The 21,893-nt window shown below is 34.8% G+C and overlaps 2 protein-coding genes across 2 annotated transcripts; both read left to right on the top strand.

The window, feature by feature from the left end:
- Window positions 1-1,066: 1,066 nt before the first annotated feature.
- On the top strand, window positions 1,067-20,949 carry LOC120632260 (N-acylneuraminate-9-phosphatase). The gene is made up of 5 exons (XM_039902081.1): window positions 1,067-1,266; window positions 7,606-7,780; window positions 14,325-14,409; window positions 16,520-16,742; window positions 17,542-20,949. The coding sequence occupies exons 1-5, from the start codon at window positions 1,162-1,164 to the stop codon at window positions 17,707-17,709; spliced, it is 756 nt and encodes a 251-aa protein (XP_039758015.1). The 5' UTR covers window positions 1,067-1,161; the 3' UTR covers window positions 17,710-20,949.
- Window positions 1,322-3,862, top strand: LOC120632258 (neurochondrin homolog). The gene has a single exon (XM_039902080.1). The coding sequence runs from the start codon at window positions 1,592-1,594 to the stop codon at window positions 3,803-3,805; it is 2,214 nt and encodes a 737-aa protein (XP_039758014.1). The 5' UTR covers window positions 1,322-1,591; the 3' UTR covers window positions 3,806-3,862.
- Window positions 20,950-21,893: the final 944 nt, after the last annotated feature.

Genomic DNA, 21,893 nt, shown 5'->3' with positions numbered 1-21,893 from the left:
AACCTGTCGCGAGATACGTTATCACCCTGCGGATTGGTAGACTTCACAAGCCCTTGGGAACTTGTTCTGGAGAACTGTCAGACTAGCAGGCTTCCCCGCGATGTTTTCATTCACCGTAAAAGCATGTAATTTTTAGTTGGTTTTTAATTTTTAGTTTAAAAGTTGCCATGATCGAGAACAGCGTGCTTGGTCCCTAAATTATTACTTTAAAAAAAATATATAAACAAGCAACAGCTTCGATCTTTTTAAAGTTTGGTATTCTGGTACTCCCAATTATATTGCAGTGGAATTTTTATTACAAGCCCAGGCAGGTAGTTAAAGACATAACAATTCTTCGTCATTTTCCTACCATTTTCAAACACAAGACCGGTGGTTAGTAAATCCGCTTAAATAAAGTCAGCGTTGTGGTTAGGACTTCAACGTCACTTTCAGGGGGGCCTCTAACTTTTCTAAGTCATGTGCGTTTTAAATAATTATAATATCACTTGCTTCAACGGTGAAGAAAAACATAGTAAGGAAACCTGCATGCCTGAGAGTTTTCCATTAACCTCTCAAAGGCATGTGGAGTCCACCAATCCGCACTGGCCAGCGTGGTGGACTACGGCCTAAACCGGCCGAACCTGTGATTCTAAGACTGAATATTTGCCTCTGATTCTTTACCTCGGTAGATTACAGATTCGTATATTACAGAAGTCAGAATATCAGGTAATAGCGTAGACAGAGAAGTACTTACTTCTCTGTCTACGGGTAATAGGCACCGGTTACCTAATACTCTAGGCTCTAGAGCATGAAGCAATTAGTTGTTTACAGATAAAAACTACCCCAATCAAAACTCCTTAGATTTTCCTATAAATTAAAACATAGGCGCGCTTTGTCGAATTATGTTCTATGAACCGCGCCATCTAGTTCAGTTCCTTGGAACTCGGTTGGAAATAACATGTTTCGTGAACATGTTAAGCCAAATGTCAACACGCCAGCTGCTTCATATTAGTTCCCTATGTTCACATAGATGGCAGTAGTAATTAGTACGAGAAAGGTTATGGGGTCTTTAATAAGAGCGAGCAAGTACGCAAATCAAAATCATTTGACGCAATACAGCAAAAATCGAGGTGGTGTTTTATGTTTTACTGCAATCGTGTTGTAATAGTTTAATAAAAAAATATGGATAGATTTTATGAGGATAGCAATGATGTGTCGACTATATTTTTCGACTTGGATAACACATTAATTCAAACAAGAAAAGGCGATAGCAAGGCCTGCAATAAGGTACGTGGTTTTTTTTTTCATTTTTTTGACATTGCCACGGTCATGGGAAATGGGAAGTGCGCGCGCTGTCACTTCAGTTAGGTACCTACGCCGTATCTTCGTTTCGCTTGCACCCGCGTGTTTCGTTCACGTTCCAGTGTAGGATATAAATAGGACTTTCATAGTTGGAGAACGTGAGCTCAACGTCCAGATTTAGATATTTTGGAACAGAACTCTCGCTAATAATAAATGTGATGTAGACAGTGTTTCGGCCGATCTCGCCTTTCGCCCTCAGTAGTGAGAGTATCTACTGCGTTTTGTGCACGTCCAGTGTTTAGTTAGAACGATGGGTGACATTTCGGAGCCAATAAAAAAATGCATACTCATATTGAAGTCGGCGAAAAGTGACACTGAGAAGTTTGCCGCGTTGTTTATGGTGACGAAACTAGTCAAGGGCAAAGATTGTAACGCCGCAGCCAAAAAGGCTCTATTTGAAGCGATAGGTTTCAAGTTTTTGAAGAAGCTACTCACTGGAAACAACGTTGATGATGATTGTCCACCGTCAGTATACAAATCTGTGGCCTTATCTATCCTCACGTGCTTCTGCAATGAACCTGATCTTGCAACACATCCCGAAATGCTGGCTAATATACCTGTGTTCCTTGAGATTGTGCAGACTTCGGACAACGAAGACTACGATGACAACCTGATCATAATCAGTGAAGCTTACACATGCTTGCAATGCATTGCCGAACAGGAGGCTGGGCAAAAGGCTCTTATAGAAGTTGGTGCAATCAAAAAAATGTCTGAAATTTATTCACACCAAAGTTTCCAAACTGATGAAGCACTTAATATCCTTGTAAAGTTAGTTAGCCGTTATGGACCTGCAGCATGGGGGAACGACCCAACACCATTCCACGCATTGGTAAATAAGATTGCACTTGATTTTGCCACTGACCAATCTGAAAGAAAATTTGAACTCGCTACTATCTTGAGTGCACTGTTATACAGCTGTAATAAAGCTACTGTAATCCCAGGATCCTCGGACGAGACATGGCCACTGAGTATATACAAAGCTTTATCTGACATATTGACAAGTAAAATAGGTAAGAACCAAAGAGATCCAGCATTGAAATTAGCTGCAAATATTATTGAGCTGCTCGGAGTTGAATGGGCTTTTAATGATGAGGAGAATCCTAAGAAATTCTTCCTTTTACTCCTCCAACTGTGTGCTATTGAAGTAAGAATGCAGTTAGAAGACAGGAGTTTTAAACAGGCCTTTGCAAATGCCGAGTTAATAACAGCTTGCTTTATAGTACTTGAATTGTCAATAAATTATATGGGTCAGGATCAAATTGACTTGGAACAGAAAGAAAAACAATCCGTGTATACAAGTCTCAAAGGAGCATTCAATGCTGTAGTGTCTATATTAACTAAAGTATCAAACGACAAAAACAGGGACAAACTACCCGATGCAGAAAAGGTTTTCATTTGCGCAATGGTTAGAGTTTTAGTTGCATGGATCGCCCAAGAAACCACAGCAATGAGGGAGCAAATCTATACTTTACTTCCCTTTATTTTTACGTTGGCAAATGATTCTTTCCATGCTTATAGAGCAAGGAAACTGACTGAGAAAAACAAATCTGAAGGTGAACCACTGGATCTAGACTCTCCCTTGATGGGGCAAGTCGATTTGTTACGTTTAATGTTACCTGCACTTTGCCATCTAGTTGTAGAAGATAAGGCAAGAGATATAGTCTTGAATCTTAAGCAAGAAGATATCCTGTATGAAGCAATGAACTTCCACTGGTCCATAGTACATTATAAGAAACCACCTATTCCAAAGTCTGAAAGGGGTAAAGCTAGAACTCAGCCAGAACCTGAGTTAGACCCCCAAGTTTTAGAAGATATGAAAGACTCGAGAGCCGCTATGGTCAGCTTATGTAATATATTTATGAACCTAACAGTTTTAGCACCAAAAGTCGTTGAAAATAGCATGTTATTCAACACACTGTTGAAATTTATATTCAACAACTTGCCAGAACTTAAAAATATACCTGAAAATCTTGTTTTACATGGACATTTAGCAGTACTTGGCCTGCTTTTGCTGAAACAACAAGCCAGTAAAGTTAAGAAGAATGACTTTTCCATATGCAGGTACATTCAGTCAACGATAAGATTCCTTTGGGATGCATACAATGTTGACGAATCAAATGATCCAAGTGCATTAGTTGTGTCTATGACTTATAAGGAAAATTGGAGTGAAATTGCCGATCTATGGTTCCTAGGTATGCAGACGTTAAGTGGTGTCTTAACTACTATACCCTGGATCTCTGAGTTTGCCATAGAAAGTGGTTGGGCACATGGCATAGCAGAAATGCTCACTAAAGTCAAGGTTGGCACTTTACCTCCTAATGTTAAATCAGCATTTGAAGACTTCCTATGTAGATTAGTTGACTCAAATGAAAGTGCCATCCCTGTCCTTAAAAAAGGTGGTGCTTTGAAAATGTGCAGAAACCACAGACTAATGGATTTGGGAAAGAAACTATTTGGAGATTAAAATAAATACTTCATTTGTGTTTTATTTTACTGAAGTATAAAAAAATTCTTTTTTGTTTCACTGTAAAGTACTCATGTACCTACTTTATTATTTTTCAAGTAATATTTTTACCTATAATGTAAATATTTCTGTAATTATTTTTGTAATTTTTATTAAAACTATTGCTGTCTAATAAATATTGATTCTGTTGTGAAATAAAAGAACAAAAGATTATAAAGAATGGTGTTGCATTAATTATGTTGTTTCATTTATTTAGATTTCTCAACAGATCTATACATATGAATAAAATAAATTTTTTGTCTGTAGTTTTGAAATAACAGGCTCTTATCAAGCCCATCCATTATGTGAAAGATAACCCAAAATGTTTAAATATTTAAGTTTGGAGCCTGACTTACAGCAATTTTTATTTTTATTCAATAGTATTAACTGGTTCAACGCAATAAATTATTTTTTTAAAAATTAAATCTTCTAGTGTCTAGTTACCATATACCGTATCGTACATACCGTATATTCTATGAATATTTAACTCTTGAAACTTATTTGTCTTTGGTTTAATTAAATCTAATATGCATATTAATTTTTAGTTAAATTTATTGACTGATGGCATCACTCATTCCAGTGCGTAATTGATTCAAGCAGGGTATTTCCAGTAGCCACAAAAAGAATAAAGGACAGTTATGTAAGCAAAATATTCAAAACGACTTGGATCTGTCTAATCTTTGGCCTAGCTTAACTGATTTTAATAGGATTTTTACAGGCAGGTAGATGAGATGAAAGCTACTTTTTATTACTGAAAACGATCAGTTGTATAACAATTCTGTGTTTAGTTAGCGACATCTCAAAAGTAGTACAAACTTGCTTTTAAGAGACAGACATGTGTTTTTATTTTTGTAAGTATAATATGCACAACTATGAAATCAATGATATATTCAAATAAAAGATTGTTATTTCTTGTAGGATTTTCTGTTTAAAAGAATAAATGTACCTACTCCTGTGGTAATCTCATTGTTACTTGTCAAGATTTGATATGGTAAGGAAATCGTAGGAAATCCTTAAACCTATATTATAGGTAGGTAGTTTTAAGGAAATCCTTTTAAGTATACATACCGAAATAAAATTATAGCTATTAACAATTCTTGTGTTTGTGTTTGAGTCTTAAAGGTCATGGAAATTGCTTCAATATTTTTTTTTGTTTTTTTTTTTTGAGCTAAAGCTTTTGTTTTAGAAAAAACTTATTTGCAAAGTATGACGGATGATTCTTGAAGTTCAAGGTTCAAGGTTTTGCTTTTTGTTCTTCTTTTTCCTTGTTGAGGCTAATAATACTGACACTGGTATGGCACGTCTGTCAGCAGGACCACGAAGCTGTTCAAATAGGATACTAACACTATGACACTTGACTTTTCGTGTTCACTTGTACATCATTAAGGAAAAAACCAGCCAAAAAAAAAATATGTACCTACCTTATTTACTGTTTGGAAAAGCAGGCCGTATATGAATGATCTCGCTGGGGAAAATCATTCATGAAAGCGGGTCGTATAGTTACATCCACGGAATAAAGAAACCGTGTAAAAGACGAATATTGAAGCTTCAAAAACAACTCCACTTTGGTAGTGTTTCTAGACCAGGCGGTTAGTAACTTTCCGTTTAGCAGTTGGCAGTAATTATTTTACCTCTAATGTTCTAAACGTTTACCATACAATAGAGAAAATGGAACAAAAGTTTAGTGTAGTGAAACGCATCCGGGCCGTTTTCACTGTTTTTGGATACAGTGCACTGCATACAATAATGGCTGAATTCTGTATTTCTCAATTCTGTGGTAACATAATTGGTACCTACCTGGAAACCAATAACTGGCGGCCACCAACTACGCCTTTTTGTCTATCTATATCACAGTTGTCCCAGAGTTAAAATAAATTATAGGTATACCTCCTACTTGTTATCAGCTTTTTCGTCATATTTTATTACATAAGTCAGGTCAGGTTGTCTGAACTTTTATTTTTTTGCTTTCCTGCTTCGTTTGAACATTTCAACCATAGCAATTATAGTACAATAATTGTTCATTAGTAAGAGTATCGTCTTACTACCGTGATTCTGTGCCAAGGAACAGGTGAGCGTACTGAATCCGACGATGAGGTGCGTTGACCCCGGACTATTCCTGGACCGGACAGATGGACGTTTCCGTATAGCGTTTAGTGTTATCTATGTGTCTAATATCTAATATGGCACACATAGTTACATATACTTAGTACACATTAGAATGCGTAAATAAATCTTGTGTAAAACGTGGAATGCAAATGTGTTAATTCAGTAATGTGTACGTTGATCTGTCAAATAAAAATAATATACTTATGTAATTGAATGACAGGCTGTTACAAGAAGTTATCTACTGCAGATTATGTAAACGCGACAATAAATTACTAAGAACCTAAACAGTTTGCAAAAATACGTTTCAAAGGTTAATGAGGTGAAAAAAGGAGATTGTATGTGACCCCCAAATTACGATGATGACAGTATTATTATATTTGCTTTTTATATTACGACATTTATAAATTGAACCCCTGGTCACATTCAATCTATTGATTGTATTTGTTCCTAAAATACGACGATGACGATTTTGTATTTTGCATTTTTATTTATTTGTTTGCTTAGCAAATGCATACCATAAATTACAAATATACCATAGGTGCAAATAAATTTTAAATCTGAATAGAGAACCTATTCCAACTCCCTTTTTTAACCAACATTTATTTTAATGCATTTGCTCATAAAGTAGACTTTTCCAAGTGTGTTTAGCGTGCAGAAAGTTATTCTTTTCCACACCTACTAGAGCTGTATGTAGCAGAGTTCGTCCCGGTAAGTACTACATACCGTCATGCTTATTTCTGCTGCAAAGCAGCATTGTTGCAATGGTATTCCGGTCTGAAGGGCGTGGTTGCCGCTGTTAGTACTGGAACATGAGCCTTAACGCTTACGCATTAGATTGATGCCCTAAACCCCCTTTTTTTTTGACGGGGGGGAAGTTTTTCTTAAAAGATACCCGATTCTCTGAAGGAGAATTCGGGTTATGTTGTTTTCTAACCACTTAACCCCCCTTGGTAGCCAGCCTCAGTACATTTTGAGAGGCTCCGAGATCTCCAAGGAACGCACCGGTGCCTCCATTGCACAACGCTTTTAGCTCGTCCCGAGAAGAATGATTCCAAACCTCATGTAGGTACGTCAATGTGAGGTTTCTGTGCTTTAGCATTTAGCAAGCGGCTGTCTTCCCAGGGTCAAAGGTAGACCCTGATGCCCCTTCGTCTGGGACTATTGAGCAGGTGAATGAGCGTGGTCAGCACCAGCTGTCCTTGACTAGGTCGCATACCCTGCGAAATCAGGAGAGCCATATGTTTGGTAGCTCAATTATTGCTATAAAATACCATGGCTCTTTGTATACCTATAAACGTAAAATCCTTTAATAATATTAATAATAACATAGCTAAATAATAGCTAATTCATAGCTAATTCATAGCTAAATATTAACTCTGAGAGAGACTGTGAGATGGTGATACAAAAAAAAATACCTGGCTAAGTTTATTGTGGGCTCTTCATATGAAATTAATATTTTACAGCGTAAATACTATTAATACGTACGCTGGTACAATGCAAATATATACTGCCATTAAATATTCGCTAGACAATAATAATAGTAAAAATGCTGATGTTGGCAAAGCGCAATAGCTGAGTTTCTGGCTGGCTTCCTTTTAAGATAGATACTGCCTTTGTTTATCCTTGCCTTTATGAACCCTATTATTTGTTTGCAGCTCGTTGACGTGCTAGAGCACCAGTATGGCTTACCCCGGGACGCGGCTGCCGAGAGCGCAACCACTTTTCTCCGCGCGTTCAGGGCCAGGCCTGATGACGACACCTACGCCATAGACGAATGGCCCACGCACCTCTGGCGGAACTCGCTGCCCAAAAACTATAGGCATATTGCCAGTTAGTATTTTTTTTCCATAGCTTTTGTTTCGGACTCTGTCTGCATTATTGAGAAGGCATGCTTCTGATCGAAGCGAAGTGTAGCCGATCACATGAACTTTATCGCGATGTATGCGATTTACATCCTGCGTCGCGAATTGTTCGACTTGCAGCGTATACTTCGCCATAAGACGAAGATCTTGGAACAAAGTCAGTGAAATAAGGCACATTTTACTTTAACGGACTTTGATATGCGAAAACAACACCTTGATTGATTGCGACAATACCTGAACTAAAGCTACAGACGTATCGCGACAATGCTAAGATTCACGTATATACAAGTAGACAAGGTAGTCCTTGTTGACTGCATTCTCAGTTCTCACCTCATATTCAAACTATACCTACTGAATTTACAGCTCTAAAATAGTGGGTTCTAAAGTGATAGCATCACTTTAGAACCCATCAATGTCCTTTAATGTCACTAACTTAAAATCCTAAGTCAGACAAAGAGGACTAGATTATAGTGACTCTCTGACTTCGGCTGCGGTCTGGTCACATTCCGTCGAAGAAGTTTACACATGTAATGGGTATATCTGACTCCCCGAACTGTCCTGTTTGTGGAGTCATTGAAGACTTCCAACATGTTTTGACGGAGTGTGAGCGGCACGCCGTTGAAAGACAACAAATTTTTACTCAATCTTTGCAGGTAGGTCTTATGTAGGTATTATATTAATAGAATCTTGACCTTCCCTTTATTAAAGCGAGCGGAGATGCTATAAAAAAAAAATATATACTACGAGTTACGACAATACACACACCGCCATCTAGTCCCAAATTAAGCGTAGCTTGTGTTATGGGTACTATGATATCTGATGAATATTTTTTTTGAATAATATACATAAATACTTATAATATACATATAAACACCCAGACACTGAAAAACATTCATGTTCATCACACAAATATTTTCCAGTTGTGGGAATCGAACCCACGGTTTTGGACTCAGAAAGTAGGGTCGCTGCCAACTGTGCCAATCGGCCGTCAAATGCTATGCACACTTTCATTTAGTGTACCTACATTTTTGTGATTAAATTTGAAAAATATCACAGATTATAGGCTTAAACTTAATTACGGGAGCGACATAATCACAAAGCGATGAAATCAAAAATAATAAAGATTTTTTAAAAAATATCTGTGACCCAGGATTCATATTCAAATTCAGCTATCAAGATTTTTCACGACAAACAGACAGGTAGACGAAAGTTTAAAAACGTGTAAACGTTTTAAACGTTTGGTCTATACTTTCGACGGTTTCATCACAGAAGTTTAATAAGAGGCGGCTATTTTAATCCCAAGCAGACATTTTATTTATTTCTATAGAATTATTTTTTAAATCCAACAAACACTTCTGTCGCTGATTTCATGTTTTCTCTCACGACACCATTAATATAACGTAAGTATTTTTATAAATAAATTGCTACTTGGTGTTAATCCACGTTTTGTTTAGTGCAGAAGGTCGAGTTTTTTATTATCATCATGGTCATGCTATTTATGTCCTAATTTAAAAAATCTTTATTACAGTTTTGGGCTATATTTGGTAAAATTTTTGGTCTATAAGTATAACTAATTAAATTTTACCTTTAAATGGTATGAAATTCCGTCATTTTTCAAGTTATTATACAGCGCAGTGGGCCCTGCTTTCTGCGTCCAAAGCCGTAGGTTCGATTCCCCAAAATTGGAAAAATGTTTGTGTAATGAACATGAATGTTTTTTTGTGTCTAGGTGTTTATCGGTATATTATAAGTATTTACGTGTAATTATATTCATAAAAATATTCATCAGCTATCTTAGTACCCATAACACAAGCTACGCTTACTTTGGGGCTAGATGGCGATGTGTGTATTGTCGTAGTATATACATTTATTTATTTGTTATACGGCGACCATTTCAATTTTATAACGAGTTCATCCGCATCAGATGTACACAGCTATAACCTCATGATTAAGAAAAAAAGCTTGCTTCTCTCTCAAGTGACAAAACATTGATAGTACTATCTAATCAATACTCGTCTAAAAATGTAACGAATCGCGCCCAGGACCAAAAATCTTACTCTTTCAACGGGAACGTTTACATAATTTTATATAGAATGGACAGGAAAACATCGTGTCCATATTTGCGTTGTCATTTTGCGTCACAGGTTTCTCCTTACAAAAACCTCAAAAGTTTCCTGCACCGTACCGATACGTTGGGAAATCTTTGTAAACAACATCAGCGTGACATCATTAATGCGCATTCACTATTTTTGTAACAACTAAAAAAAGAATGATCCCTCCCAAAGGTGTACATTGTATAAAGCAAGCTAGTATGTTTTGGTCGGTTATGGTTTACGATGTGGCGAAATTAATATCGTCATCATTAGCATCATCACCACATCAACGGTGGCGGTCTCCACATTATCTAACTAGATGGCGCCACGGAGTTATTACATCGCGCTAGCGAATTTTTCATATGAATGATGATATAATAAATTTCCAAAGATAAGATTGGTTGGTGATGAATGGTTTAAGTTATTCAAATATCACTTGCTTCAACGGTGAAGGAAAACATCGTGAGGAAACCTGCATGCCTGAGAGTTTTACATAATGTTCTCAAAGGTAAGTGGAGTCCACCAACCCGCACTGGGCCAGCGTGATAGCCCTTCTGTGGGTCGGTAATGGGTTGATATGATGAACGGTAGGACCTTGGTCCTGGAGCACGAACACCCGCTCGGAGGAAAATCTTCCTATTGTTATGATAGAGCGTATCACGTACTTTCCCGTAACAAACCAATACCGGCCCACTACACACAGGGGGCACAGTTCTCCTCCCACATTGAGGGGAATCACGGCCACCACGCTGTAACTAATGCTGTAATAATTTTAATTTAATATTACTTATCAATCTGTTATAATAGTTTAATTTTTATTTACATTAACATTTTTAATAGTTTTTGAAGTTATACTTCTTTTGGCGCGCTAGGGAAAAATGATGAGAGTAAATTTTTACGATGCGAGCGCACACCGTCACAAAAAACTGACACCCTGAAGTTAGCTATAAGGTTTGACAGTGTACACTTTCAATTGTCAAAGTCGGAGGGCCCATTCGGGTGATTCAATTGATTCATAAATCTCAAAATGTTGGTTGTCCGAAAATGAGACTAATAGTATTCGAAATTTAATTTTGTTTATTATGTCCATTTCTTTAATTGTATAGATTTTTTTTTGTGATATTTAAATAAACTTTATTTAACCTATATCATATACGATAACGCGTAAATACACTATACGTTTTTCTACAAACGTAGAATAAGGCGAAAGATGTTTTTTTTAAATATAATACCTAATAATAATGCTGTAAACACCTATCATGGATTATTGTAATGGCACTCGGCAGAATTTGTAATTCTAACACAAATTTGATTTTTTTATGAATTCTCCACAATTAATTGCTTGAGTGTCTTATTGATTGGTTGATTTCACACGGCTTTGAAAAAATTATGGAGAACTCGGGCATGTAGGTAGGTATCTTAAGATGTTTTCCGTCACCGTTAAAGCAAGATATTTTATTGGTATCACACATATCTCAGAAAAGTAAGAAGTGCGTGTCGGGGTTCGAACTCGGCCCATCCCGAAAGTGAAGCCGAAGTTCTAACCACTAGGCTATCACCGCTTCTATTCTTCTAACCTATCACCGCTTCGAAATTATTATAGCTATTATTAATAGTCTATTTATAGGCTAAATCGTAGTAGGTAATAAGAACATAAACGAGAGCCAATTTCCAATTAAAAAGTTCCGGCCATTTGAAGCGCTGAGATTAGAATTACGAGCATTTCTTTGCTAGACCTAAAGACTATAGCGTCCGTCTTTGTTAGCTAAAAATACTTGCCGTGTTTGCGTGACTCACATACGGTGGTTTAGCTAAAATGGCTTCTGTGCATGATGCTGCAATATTTGACTTCTGCGGCGCTACGTTTTATCCTACTCAAAGTTACTTTACGACAATGTCACCAGCATAATAATAAAAATTATATCCCCCGATGATATCAACTAACAAGGGTTATAATTAAAGTGTCCATCACCTAAAGCCCGATAACGTGGAATAGGAGAAGTATATCTCCGTTTACACATATATTATTTGGATATTATTTAGACTTTTGCACCATTGCTCTGAGATTTGATAAAGCTGTGGGAGAAGATAAATTTTTACCCTTTCCCCGGGGATATAATTGTCTCCTGCCTATGCTAGCCGTGCTGGGGATAAATCTAAATACGTGTATCCTATCTATCCTACTAATGTAATAAATTTGAATGTGTGGATGTTTGTTAATCAATCACGCTAACACGGCTGAACGGATTTGGATGACATTTGGCATGCATGTAGCCTTTGACATGGAAAAGAATAGGCTACCTTTTATCCCGGGAAATAAGAGAGTTCCTGCGGGAATAAAAAAACCTTAATCCACGCGAACGAAGTCGCGGGTATCAGCTAGTATTGCTTAAAAAAAAGTGATACAATATCCGCAGATTCTCAACTTTTCCTTCCATTATCTACATTCAATCTATCCGTAATCTATAGATTTACTACTTAGAAAAGTTGTTATTGTAAAAAAATATGCATACAATTTTTAACAATATTAAAATTGGTTAGCAACTTATCCACAGATTGCGGATAGGAAATTGAAAACGTACCCTGATTCAATGGAATAAAATTCGGAGCATTCGTAGCATTCAAAATGAAACCATTTTTTTTAACTAAGTAAGAAACAGTCAAACCTAACCTTGGCCAGTGAAATCTTCGCCTTCTTCCCAATGAATATGAGAATGAGAATGAGGCTATCAGTCTCCTAAACGCTCTAAGCCGCTCCAATGCTGGTTTATGGGCCTATATCGATATTCTAATTATAAATGTATGTTTGCCACTTGTTGGCCTAAGAACCAACAGTCACGAGACATTTATGACTGGCACCATAATGAGACATATACAACCTTTAAAGAAGATTAAAACTACAGTCACTTCTGCAAATTATAAAAATCTTATTTATTTTGAGGTTATTTTAAAAGTGGGTTGAACAGCTCTGAACGATTATTTATTATTATATATTTGGTTACAATTTAGAGAAGCGTAATAGACCAATCTTGAATAATTGTCATTGTGTCCACCAATCCGCATTGGGCCAGGGTGGTGGACTACGGCCTTAACCCCTTCACATTGTGGGTTGTTATGATGATGACGATGATCTCGGTAACGTGACACTATGGGGTACTATGTTGTTCCCCTCTACGCGTACATTCCATTTTCATCGTGTGTCACGATTTCGAAAAAAAATTAAAATGGTGGCGAGTCGTTATGCCATCCGTTCAAAAAGGCACGTACTAATAATCTGTTTTTTCAAGTAAATTCAAATTCGTTATTGGCAACGATTCCTAGCTGGTTTTAGATGTTCCGTTATGCCAAGATTGTGGTGTCGTCGCTTAAAATGTCCATAAATGAAAGTCAGGTTAATCGAGGGTGCGGAAATCGAAGTCCGTTGTCAAAATCCATTTGTAGAAATACAGAAAAAAACTCCGAACACTCAAAACTCATGAGCTTACAAAGTTACATAATAAATCAATGTAACAAACAAACAATCACAGAGCAAACCGGATGGTAATGTAACAAAATCACGATTGCCTTCCTGCGTCAACAATTATCTGTCAAAAGTTAAAATGTAGAGTACAAAATATTTGCATTATACTAAACACTGAACACGCTGCTTTGGACCTTAGAGTATGTTTTGTTATACTAAGGTTTCAGTGATTATTTTAGACATTAGGCTAATGACAAGCTTGCTTAAAAGCAACCGGCTCTGCTGTTAAAAAATGTAATGTTGAAAAAGAGCAACTGCTCAGTTTCTTGCCGGCTTCTTCTCGGTAGAATCTGCCTTCCGAAACGGAGGTAGAGTCGCTGCAAACAAACAGACTTGACGTTTCAAAAGGGCTTATCCCTACTAATATTATAAATTTCAATGTAAGTTTGTTTGTTACGCTTTCACGCAAAAACTACTGAACCGATCCTCATGAAACTTTGTACACATATTCTTGGAAGTGTTAAAAGTAATATAGGATACTTTTTATCTCTAAATTAAGCTCGGTTCCTTTGGGAAAGGGGATGAAAGTGCTTGACGATTTTACACCATAACTCCGACAAATTATAACAGATTTAAATAATTATTTTTGTAATATTAGGTTAGAATATGTGTTTAATTTTGCCCAAACTGTGGTTGGAGATAGAGAACAGAACTCCTCAGCGGACAGCAGCAAACCCCTAATTTAAGGCTTAGCGATATTGAATACTTTAATTTTTTTTAGAACTGCAACAAAATTTAATGCCACACATGTACATGACAACGCAGGCGAAGTCGCGGGCAACAGCTAGTATTGAAATAAATAAATTATGAATTTTAATTTGAAATTTGGTCGATGACGTTAAAAAGCAGTTGGACGGTTATATTGGCTAATACACTAACCCACTTTTGTATTGTTCCAGAAAATGTATCAGACGAATGGTTAAAATTAAGGTTTCATTATTTAACATTGACCCCCGATGTTATAGATCTATTAGAAACACTGAGGTACGTATAAATCCGGTGCAATATAATTTTTATATTATGCAGAAATATTTAATATAGCGTACCTTATAAATATAGTTTCTAAAATATTTCTTCATGATGTAATAAGAATAATATATAAGCAGTGGCAATTTCTTTGTGGAATGAAAATGTGGTTTTAAGTGAGCGAATAACCAAAGTGATTGCCTATCATACAAAAAGTTGTTACAAGATTTATTTTTATTTGGATCATAAAAGACATATATAGAATCGTTTGGCCACTTGGAAGGATATCAAAAATGTATACTATGCAATCTTGGAACAATTTTATTGCTGTCTGCATGGTGTTATGTGGTGACTCGGAGAATCCATCTTAATATTCAAAATTCTCATCTTCCATTCATTTCTAATTTTGAGTTCGCTTCTCAGTCACCGTTCTTCACTCATTGGATATTGCATGCCACATAATACTGTGTACGAGTTAAAAATGTTTAGTTTTACTGAATTTTTTTGAAACTTTCATGTCATGAAAGTCAGCCCCAAAGATTTGTAGAGGTAAAAGAAAAGTTAAAAAAAAAACAAAAAAGGTTAATAAAATAAAATTTTCTTATTTTTTTGATTTAATATTCAATTTTAATTTACGAAAAATATTTATGAACATAAATATCGGTTCTTTTTGTTAAGTTTATCTCTGTGAACGTGTTTGGGCTGGCTTGAAACGCATGTTTGCTAATAAAATGACTTGTTTTTCAACAGTTCAGTTGTTGCTCAAGGAGTGACTATACTCTGGGCGCCGCGTGCGCAACACTTAGGTTTGAATTGTTGTTTATAATATATGAGGGAGTGCACCGAGAAGGTAATAAATGTTGCCACAAAAATTTTACTAAATATGAACTATGGAGATAATTTTGACATCAAATTAACTTTAAATTCACAAAAAAATGTGTATATTAAATATTGAAAAATAAAATACATACAGAAAGTAAGGTAGTGTGCATATTTTAATGTTAATCCCGTCACTTTACCGTTGATAGCAGAGGTAGGTGGACGTCTATCTTGGTGTGAGATATCCGCCTTTAAAAATATCCGGGAATTCACTGCCTAAATTAAATATTACAAATACTAATTCCTGTAAATCCGTTGATTGAAAACTACTGTTTAGTTAAAAATATCTCCATAACTATTTTATAAGTTATGTTTAAAAAATTGCTATAAACGGAAGTAATTATGACATAGCTAACTTAGGATCAGTATTTACGTATAATTTATACTACGTTGAAATAAATTATATGTGAATTGGTTTTCTTATCATGCCTTTTCGTTGAATGTTCTCGCACTGTTCAAAAATACTAATTATGTGCGAGGCCATTATTTTTTCTTGTTCAGATGCCATCACGTAAGTTAAGACCTGACGAGTAGTAGTGGGGTTTATCCAAAATTCGAAGAGCAGGGTATTTTCACCTACCTAATCTAAATCTATAGACTCCTCGACATGAGGTACTAATTTTCCTGTACACTAAGAAAATTGACACGTCTAAAATTATAACTATCCTTTTCTACTAACTTTCTATCCATTGCGAAAAGGATCACTTATCATTTAGCTTTGTCACTTCATTTTATTAATGTTTGTATATATGCACTACGGTTGCCTAAATTTCGTATATTTAAATCTGTATTTTTTTTTCAAACAACGTTACTTACATCCTACCGGATGTTAGGCCATGCGACGAGTGTTGAGAAAAAATAATTAATTACCATCAAAACTGTAATTTTGTATGGACGGTCAAACGCTCGCTAAACGACTCTTACTTACGCTTTGATAATCCATTAAAATTTGTTAAATCGACGTAACATCGGCGTTTTGTTTGCTAACTTGAAAATTTGTACCAGGAGCGCAGAATCATATGGGAGGATAATACGGCTCATACAAAATAAGATTTCATTGTTTAACACTGCGTTAAGTAGCTGGATGGCGTCAGGTAGAGACGGATGTCTTTGATTACGATAAACTTTGACGCGAGGGGATAACGGTCACACGTCAGGTGTCAACTTACGTGACGACACCTGCTCTCACGTGCTGAGTGTCAGCATGTACACAGCCGGCAATAAAGGGCCGTGGCAAAATGTGGTACAGGGAGGATTATCTGCTCGGTCTGATCACGAACGGGCCCTCGCGAGCCCAGTGGCAGAAGATTGAGCGTCTTGGACTGAGGAAGTACTTCGACTGTTTGCTGGTCTCCGGGGACCTGCCCTGGGAGAAACCTGATCAAAACATATTTCTGGAAGCTTGCAAGCTTTTGGGTGTTGAAGCCAGGACTTGCATCATGGTTGGGGATAAACTAGAAACAGATATAAAGGTAACATGAACGTATTTCTTCCACCCCATAACTAACTTAGCTAATAATATAACTAACTTCTTTACTGATATTATAAATCCGTAAGCGAACGTATTAGATTGACGTTATTGCACGCAGCAACGGAGCCATGGTTTTGGGTGATTGTCCAAAAAAACGCTGCCCGTGTAGAGTAGGACCTCTTGAAGTTATCCTTATTTTGGCGCGTTTGGGATAAATGATGAGAGAAATGAGAGACCGTCCCAAAAACAGACACCCTGAAGTTAGCCATAAGGTTTAAAAGTGTTCACTTTTAATTGCAAAAGTCTGAGGGCTCATCTTTAAATTAAACAAATTGTACATAAATGTAAAACTTTAATGTTGAGTGAAACTTGGTTGTCCGATCATTATGTCGAAATATTTTTTTAATGATATTTAAATAAACTCTATCAAGTAGATAATGCGTTAGAATAAACTTTCAATGTATTGAATTCATTTTTCTATTGTTATTGTCGTTTTTTCTACAAACGTAGAATAAGGCGTAAGATTTTAGTTTTTTAGGATTAATGGAGTTTTTGTGATAGAGCGCGTCCGGGGAAGAACCGCCGTATTCATTTAAACGTATTTGATATTTTTGAAAAACAATTATTTTGTATAAAGTAAAAAAAAAAAATACAAAAATATTCGAGGACGTCCGGATGTCTGTCCGTATTTATCTGGCACTCTCACGACCGTAAAAATTAACTTTTTGAAGTATTTTTTTAAAAGCTTCATAATCGCAGCGTGCTGTTTGCTATTTCTGATTATTAATATCGTATTCCAGGGTGGAAAAGAAGCTGAATTGGGGGGTACGGTCTGGATTCCACTGCATTCTGACGAAATGGAATCCGACCTTCCCGACTTCACGATCCAGAATGTCACAGAACTACCAGAAGTTCTGCCAAACTCGCCGAAATTGAAGAGATCGCCGCAGACGTCGAAAATATGTTGACGGTAGGAACTTTATTTTATACTGTGGCACTCACTGGATAGTGCGTAGTGAATGACGTAGTTATCTACAAATGTATACAAAGAATTGTAAATCGTCGAACGTCACCGAAATTGTGAAGCAATTGCTTTTAAACAAACTAATGTTTAGTTTGTCACTAAAGTTGCAAAAGTGACTAATGTATATCAAACGAATATCGTCAATTGGACTAAAATAACTAATAGTTATTTAATTACTGGGTCATTGTTAATAGGTTAAATTGTTAATAATAAATTTGCCAAGTTGGCCAGACAAGCCTAATCGCAACTTAATTTCAAACTACGCAAAATGACTTGCTCAATTAGACTATTCTTTTGGTTGAATCAATATGTATATTAAAATTACCGATTTGGTCAAACATTGTACTGAAAGTTTAGCTCAAGCTTGCCATTTTGTAATGAAAAAAAAAAAGAAATATCATTATCTAGTTTGGTAGATAGAAAAATATCATTTTTTTATTTAATTTTTCGACGACTTTTTTTTTTGTATTTAGTGAAACATGTAAAGAAAGAAATATTATAGTAGGTACTTTGGTTTGTTACTTGTGTAAGTTAAAAAACCTTTATTTTTTAAGCACATGATACTTTTAGAATCGTCCTTCATAAACTACACTATGTAGATATAGAGGTAAAATTTGTTTGGAATCTGCAGATTAGTTTATTTAATCAACGACCTACTTATGTTACCTTAAGTAAAATTAGTGTTACTATTTATAATGGTGCTATTAAAATTGTATTCAAAACGTAAACTAAATTTTTTAATTAGGTATATCTTATTAATTGTCCTTACGAACGGGATTTCTTATTTTTTATTTATTTGAGAGTAGAAATACACAAAAGTTTAATTAAGTCTTTTTAGTTTAGTATTTGAATAAAATAGCACTTGTGTTACCAAAACTAAAATTAGTTTAATCATTTATTTTGTAGACTTCTATAGATAATAGTTGTTTACCACAAACAAACATAATGTAAATACTGTTTATTGACACTACGACGTCTACAATCTGCCAAGTTTATTTATAAAGCTTTTATGTGCAAATGCATTCCATCCGAAATTTCGAACGCACTCGCTATATTTTTACGATAGTCGTAAATTTTGTCAACTTTACCATAGAATATATTCTATTTATCGTGATATGTTTAATGCCTAAATGACACCCGCATCACTAGGTCATAAACCGCGCCTTTGTTGGCAAACCTTTGCTCACTTAGTGGAAAAAAGTGTTTTGAATTTAGAACGCTTCGAATCAACATTTTTAATTTCATTGACTGAAACCCGAAACCTCTAAAAACTGGCGATATTGTATCACTTTAATTCATAAAAAATATAAGTGTCCCTTATTATTGCTATTTCAAAAATGTTCATGCTCTTAAAACTTAATTTCTTACATCTATTTTGAACATTGATCGTTAGTGAGATGAATATTGTATCACGAGAGCAAAATAAATTGTTTCTTGTGCATTTGAATCCCTGAGTTTGCTCAGGATTTTTGCCTTTGCCTTCTTCAATTATAAAATCGTTTTCTTGATAGGGATTCAAAATAAGCAGTTACTATTCTTTGTTTATTTTATTTATTAGGTTGTTTTTTTTTTTTGTTGCGCGAATAAATACGAGTATATCAATGAAAATAATTTATGAGCAATTATAATATACTTGTTAATTTTTACATGTTATATGAAAACTGTTAAGTTTAAAGACAAATATCTTAATACATTTCTTAATTCAAATAATTTATCGCACGCCTGTTGAAGGTAGACTTCCTAGTTAGAACATATGTCATTTTTAATAAGGAAAAGATTCATAAGAATAAAGAATAAATATATGAAGCATTTTTATGAAGTTTCTATAGTTTATATTAAACAAATATGTATAACCAACCTTGTTTATTCTAAGGGTACATTCACATAAGCCGTGATGAGCCGCGCGGCTTTATAAATACACTAATATCAAATTATAATCAGGAAACAGTACCTTATGTAGGTCATATATCATCTAATCTCAATTTTACTTTTTAACTCATACTTAAAAAAAAATATTAATTAAATACCACACTTGAAGTACAAAACTGATTAATTTGCAGTACAAATTTATACATGTACCTATTAAATTCTTATCTTGTCCCATACAAGGTATTTGAGGCTGAACATATGTATGTTATTTCAAACGATTTAGTTCTATTTTTGTATTATTTTTACACTGCTAATTTAATTATTATATATTAAAACTGAAAATTAGCACGTATTAGTTATAGTTTTTACTCACGCATTTAGAATTTGCTATAAGTCACGTACCTAACTCTAATTGCACTTTTCCAGTCCTTTTAACTAAAAATATATGCCCCAAAATGAAATACATAAGCGGAATAATTTAAATAAGTTTGAATTAAATAAAGTTTGGCAATTAAACAAAAAAGTTCTGGGAAACGTTGGAAAAATACTTTCTAAAACATTATTTTTATATACTTTGACGATTGCCGATGAAGATTATGGTTTCATAGCCTATTTAGAGGTATAACGCCCCGTAATCTAAGAATCTCCAAAACAAACAACTGTATAATGTTTTAAACAACAAATATATCGATGAAATTTGAAATGCAAAAATCGCGCAAAATGATTCTTTTTTTTAAATCAGTAGATGGCGTTATAACGAAATACTTCTCTGGAAATAACTCCTTGTTTTGGTGTAGCCAGTGCTTGTTATGAATAATTTGGTTTTCAGTACGTCTTTGAAGTAGCTGACACTTCTACGTACAGCGTTTAATCGATTATCTAAAGAAAATTCCTATTATTGGTCTATAGGCGTTACTAATAAACGTTGCTTAGTTATTTATATAGTATAAAAATCTTCTATATAGTATAAAAGTCTTTATAAAAAAAGTTATACACCGATGTCTCTTTTTGTCAATTTAAAATATGAAAGAAGAAGACAAAAAATAGCTACGTAACGTTTGTTAGTACGTAATATTTGAAACAGAGACGTAACGTGCAGGGGTAATGTCTGCTGAGAAACTTCCAAATATGTTACTTAAAAAGATAGTTCTAGTTTACGTTTAAGAAATTTGAAAACTGTTAGCTTACCTGTAGCTCGATGGGGGAAAACAATTTGTTACCTTTTTTAATGCCTAAAACACAAATATACTTTAGCAAAAATCGAAATTTTTCCTAAGCTGTTTTGATTATTTTTAATTCCTTCAACAATGAAACAGATTTTATATATTAATTACTAGTAATAATTATATATATTTTTTCACATTTCCTTACTTACATTTTAGTCTTAATACCTCATGAGTGAGAAATCAGTGATATTCTGTTCCTTATATTTTTTTAACTACGCGTTTTTAACTATTGTGACAATACTACACGCTTTACTTCAGCTTTAAAAGCAATTTTATGTTTAAAAGGTATATATTGTGTATGAATAAAGCTATGTGTTAAAAAATATCAACAATAAACTCTTTCCTACTTCAAAGCAGTGATCTGAATACTTTAAAGGTATCAATGTCTTACATAAGTAGTTCATTTATAGGTAAAGTTATATGGCATAGGTAGGTATAGACTATAGTTATTTATTGCTATATCGTTTTGATGCAGGCCTAAATTGTGAAACCTAGAATAATAATGTTTATCAAACGACGACGTTATTAACCTTTACAGTAATGTGAGTTACGTCATATTTATATCATGTGCATATTAGATTGTCTTCGTATTTATTAGGTGAGTCGCTTTTTTGCTCGTCGTATTCTATACCTCTTAGAGGTAATAACATCTTACTGGTTTGTAGTAATTTATGAACTTCCGAATACTGAAAGGCGTTTTTAATAACTAAGGTCAACTTACTTAAGTTAACGATTACGAAAAATATCACCATTCTCTACATGGGGGAGAAACATATATGTATCCAAAGTTCCTGTGATACATATATTTGAAAAAACGAAATTTTTACCTTATCAATTAATTTGACTCTTCAGTATTCGGCCTAAAGAGAACCTTTCTTTATATTTTTATGTGTGAAAAGTAATATTTCCTATCTTATATGTGTAAGAATTATTAGAATAAGTAGTTAGTAGGTATATTTAAAATATAGAGCATTATTTTTATACTTTAGCTGAAATTATATATATTTTTATTAGTAACTGTGGGTCAGTTTCT

The sequence above is a fragment of the Pararge aegeria genome, chromosome 19 (genome assembly GCF_905163445.1).
Source record: "Pararge aegeria chromosome 19, ilParAegt1.1, whole genome shotgun sequence".
Taxonomy (NCBI): Eukaryota; Metazoa; Arthropoda; class Insecta; order Lepidoptera; family Nymphalidae; genus Pararge; species Pararge aegeria.
Note: the sequence above shows the minus strand (reverse complement) of the source record. Positions and strands in the feature narration are given on the sequence as shown.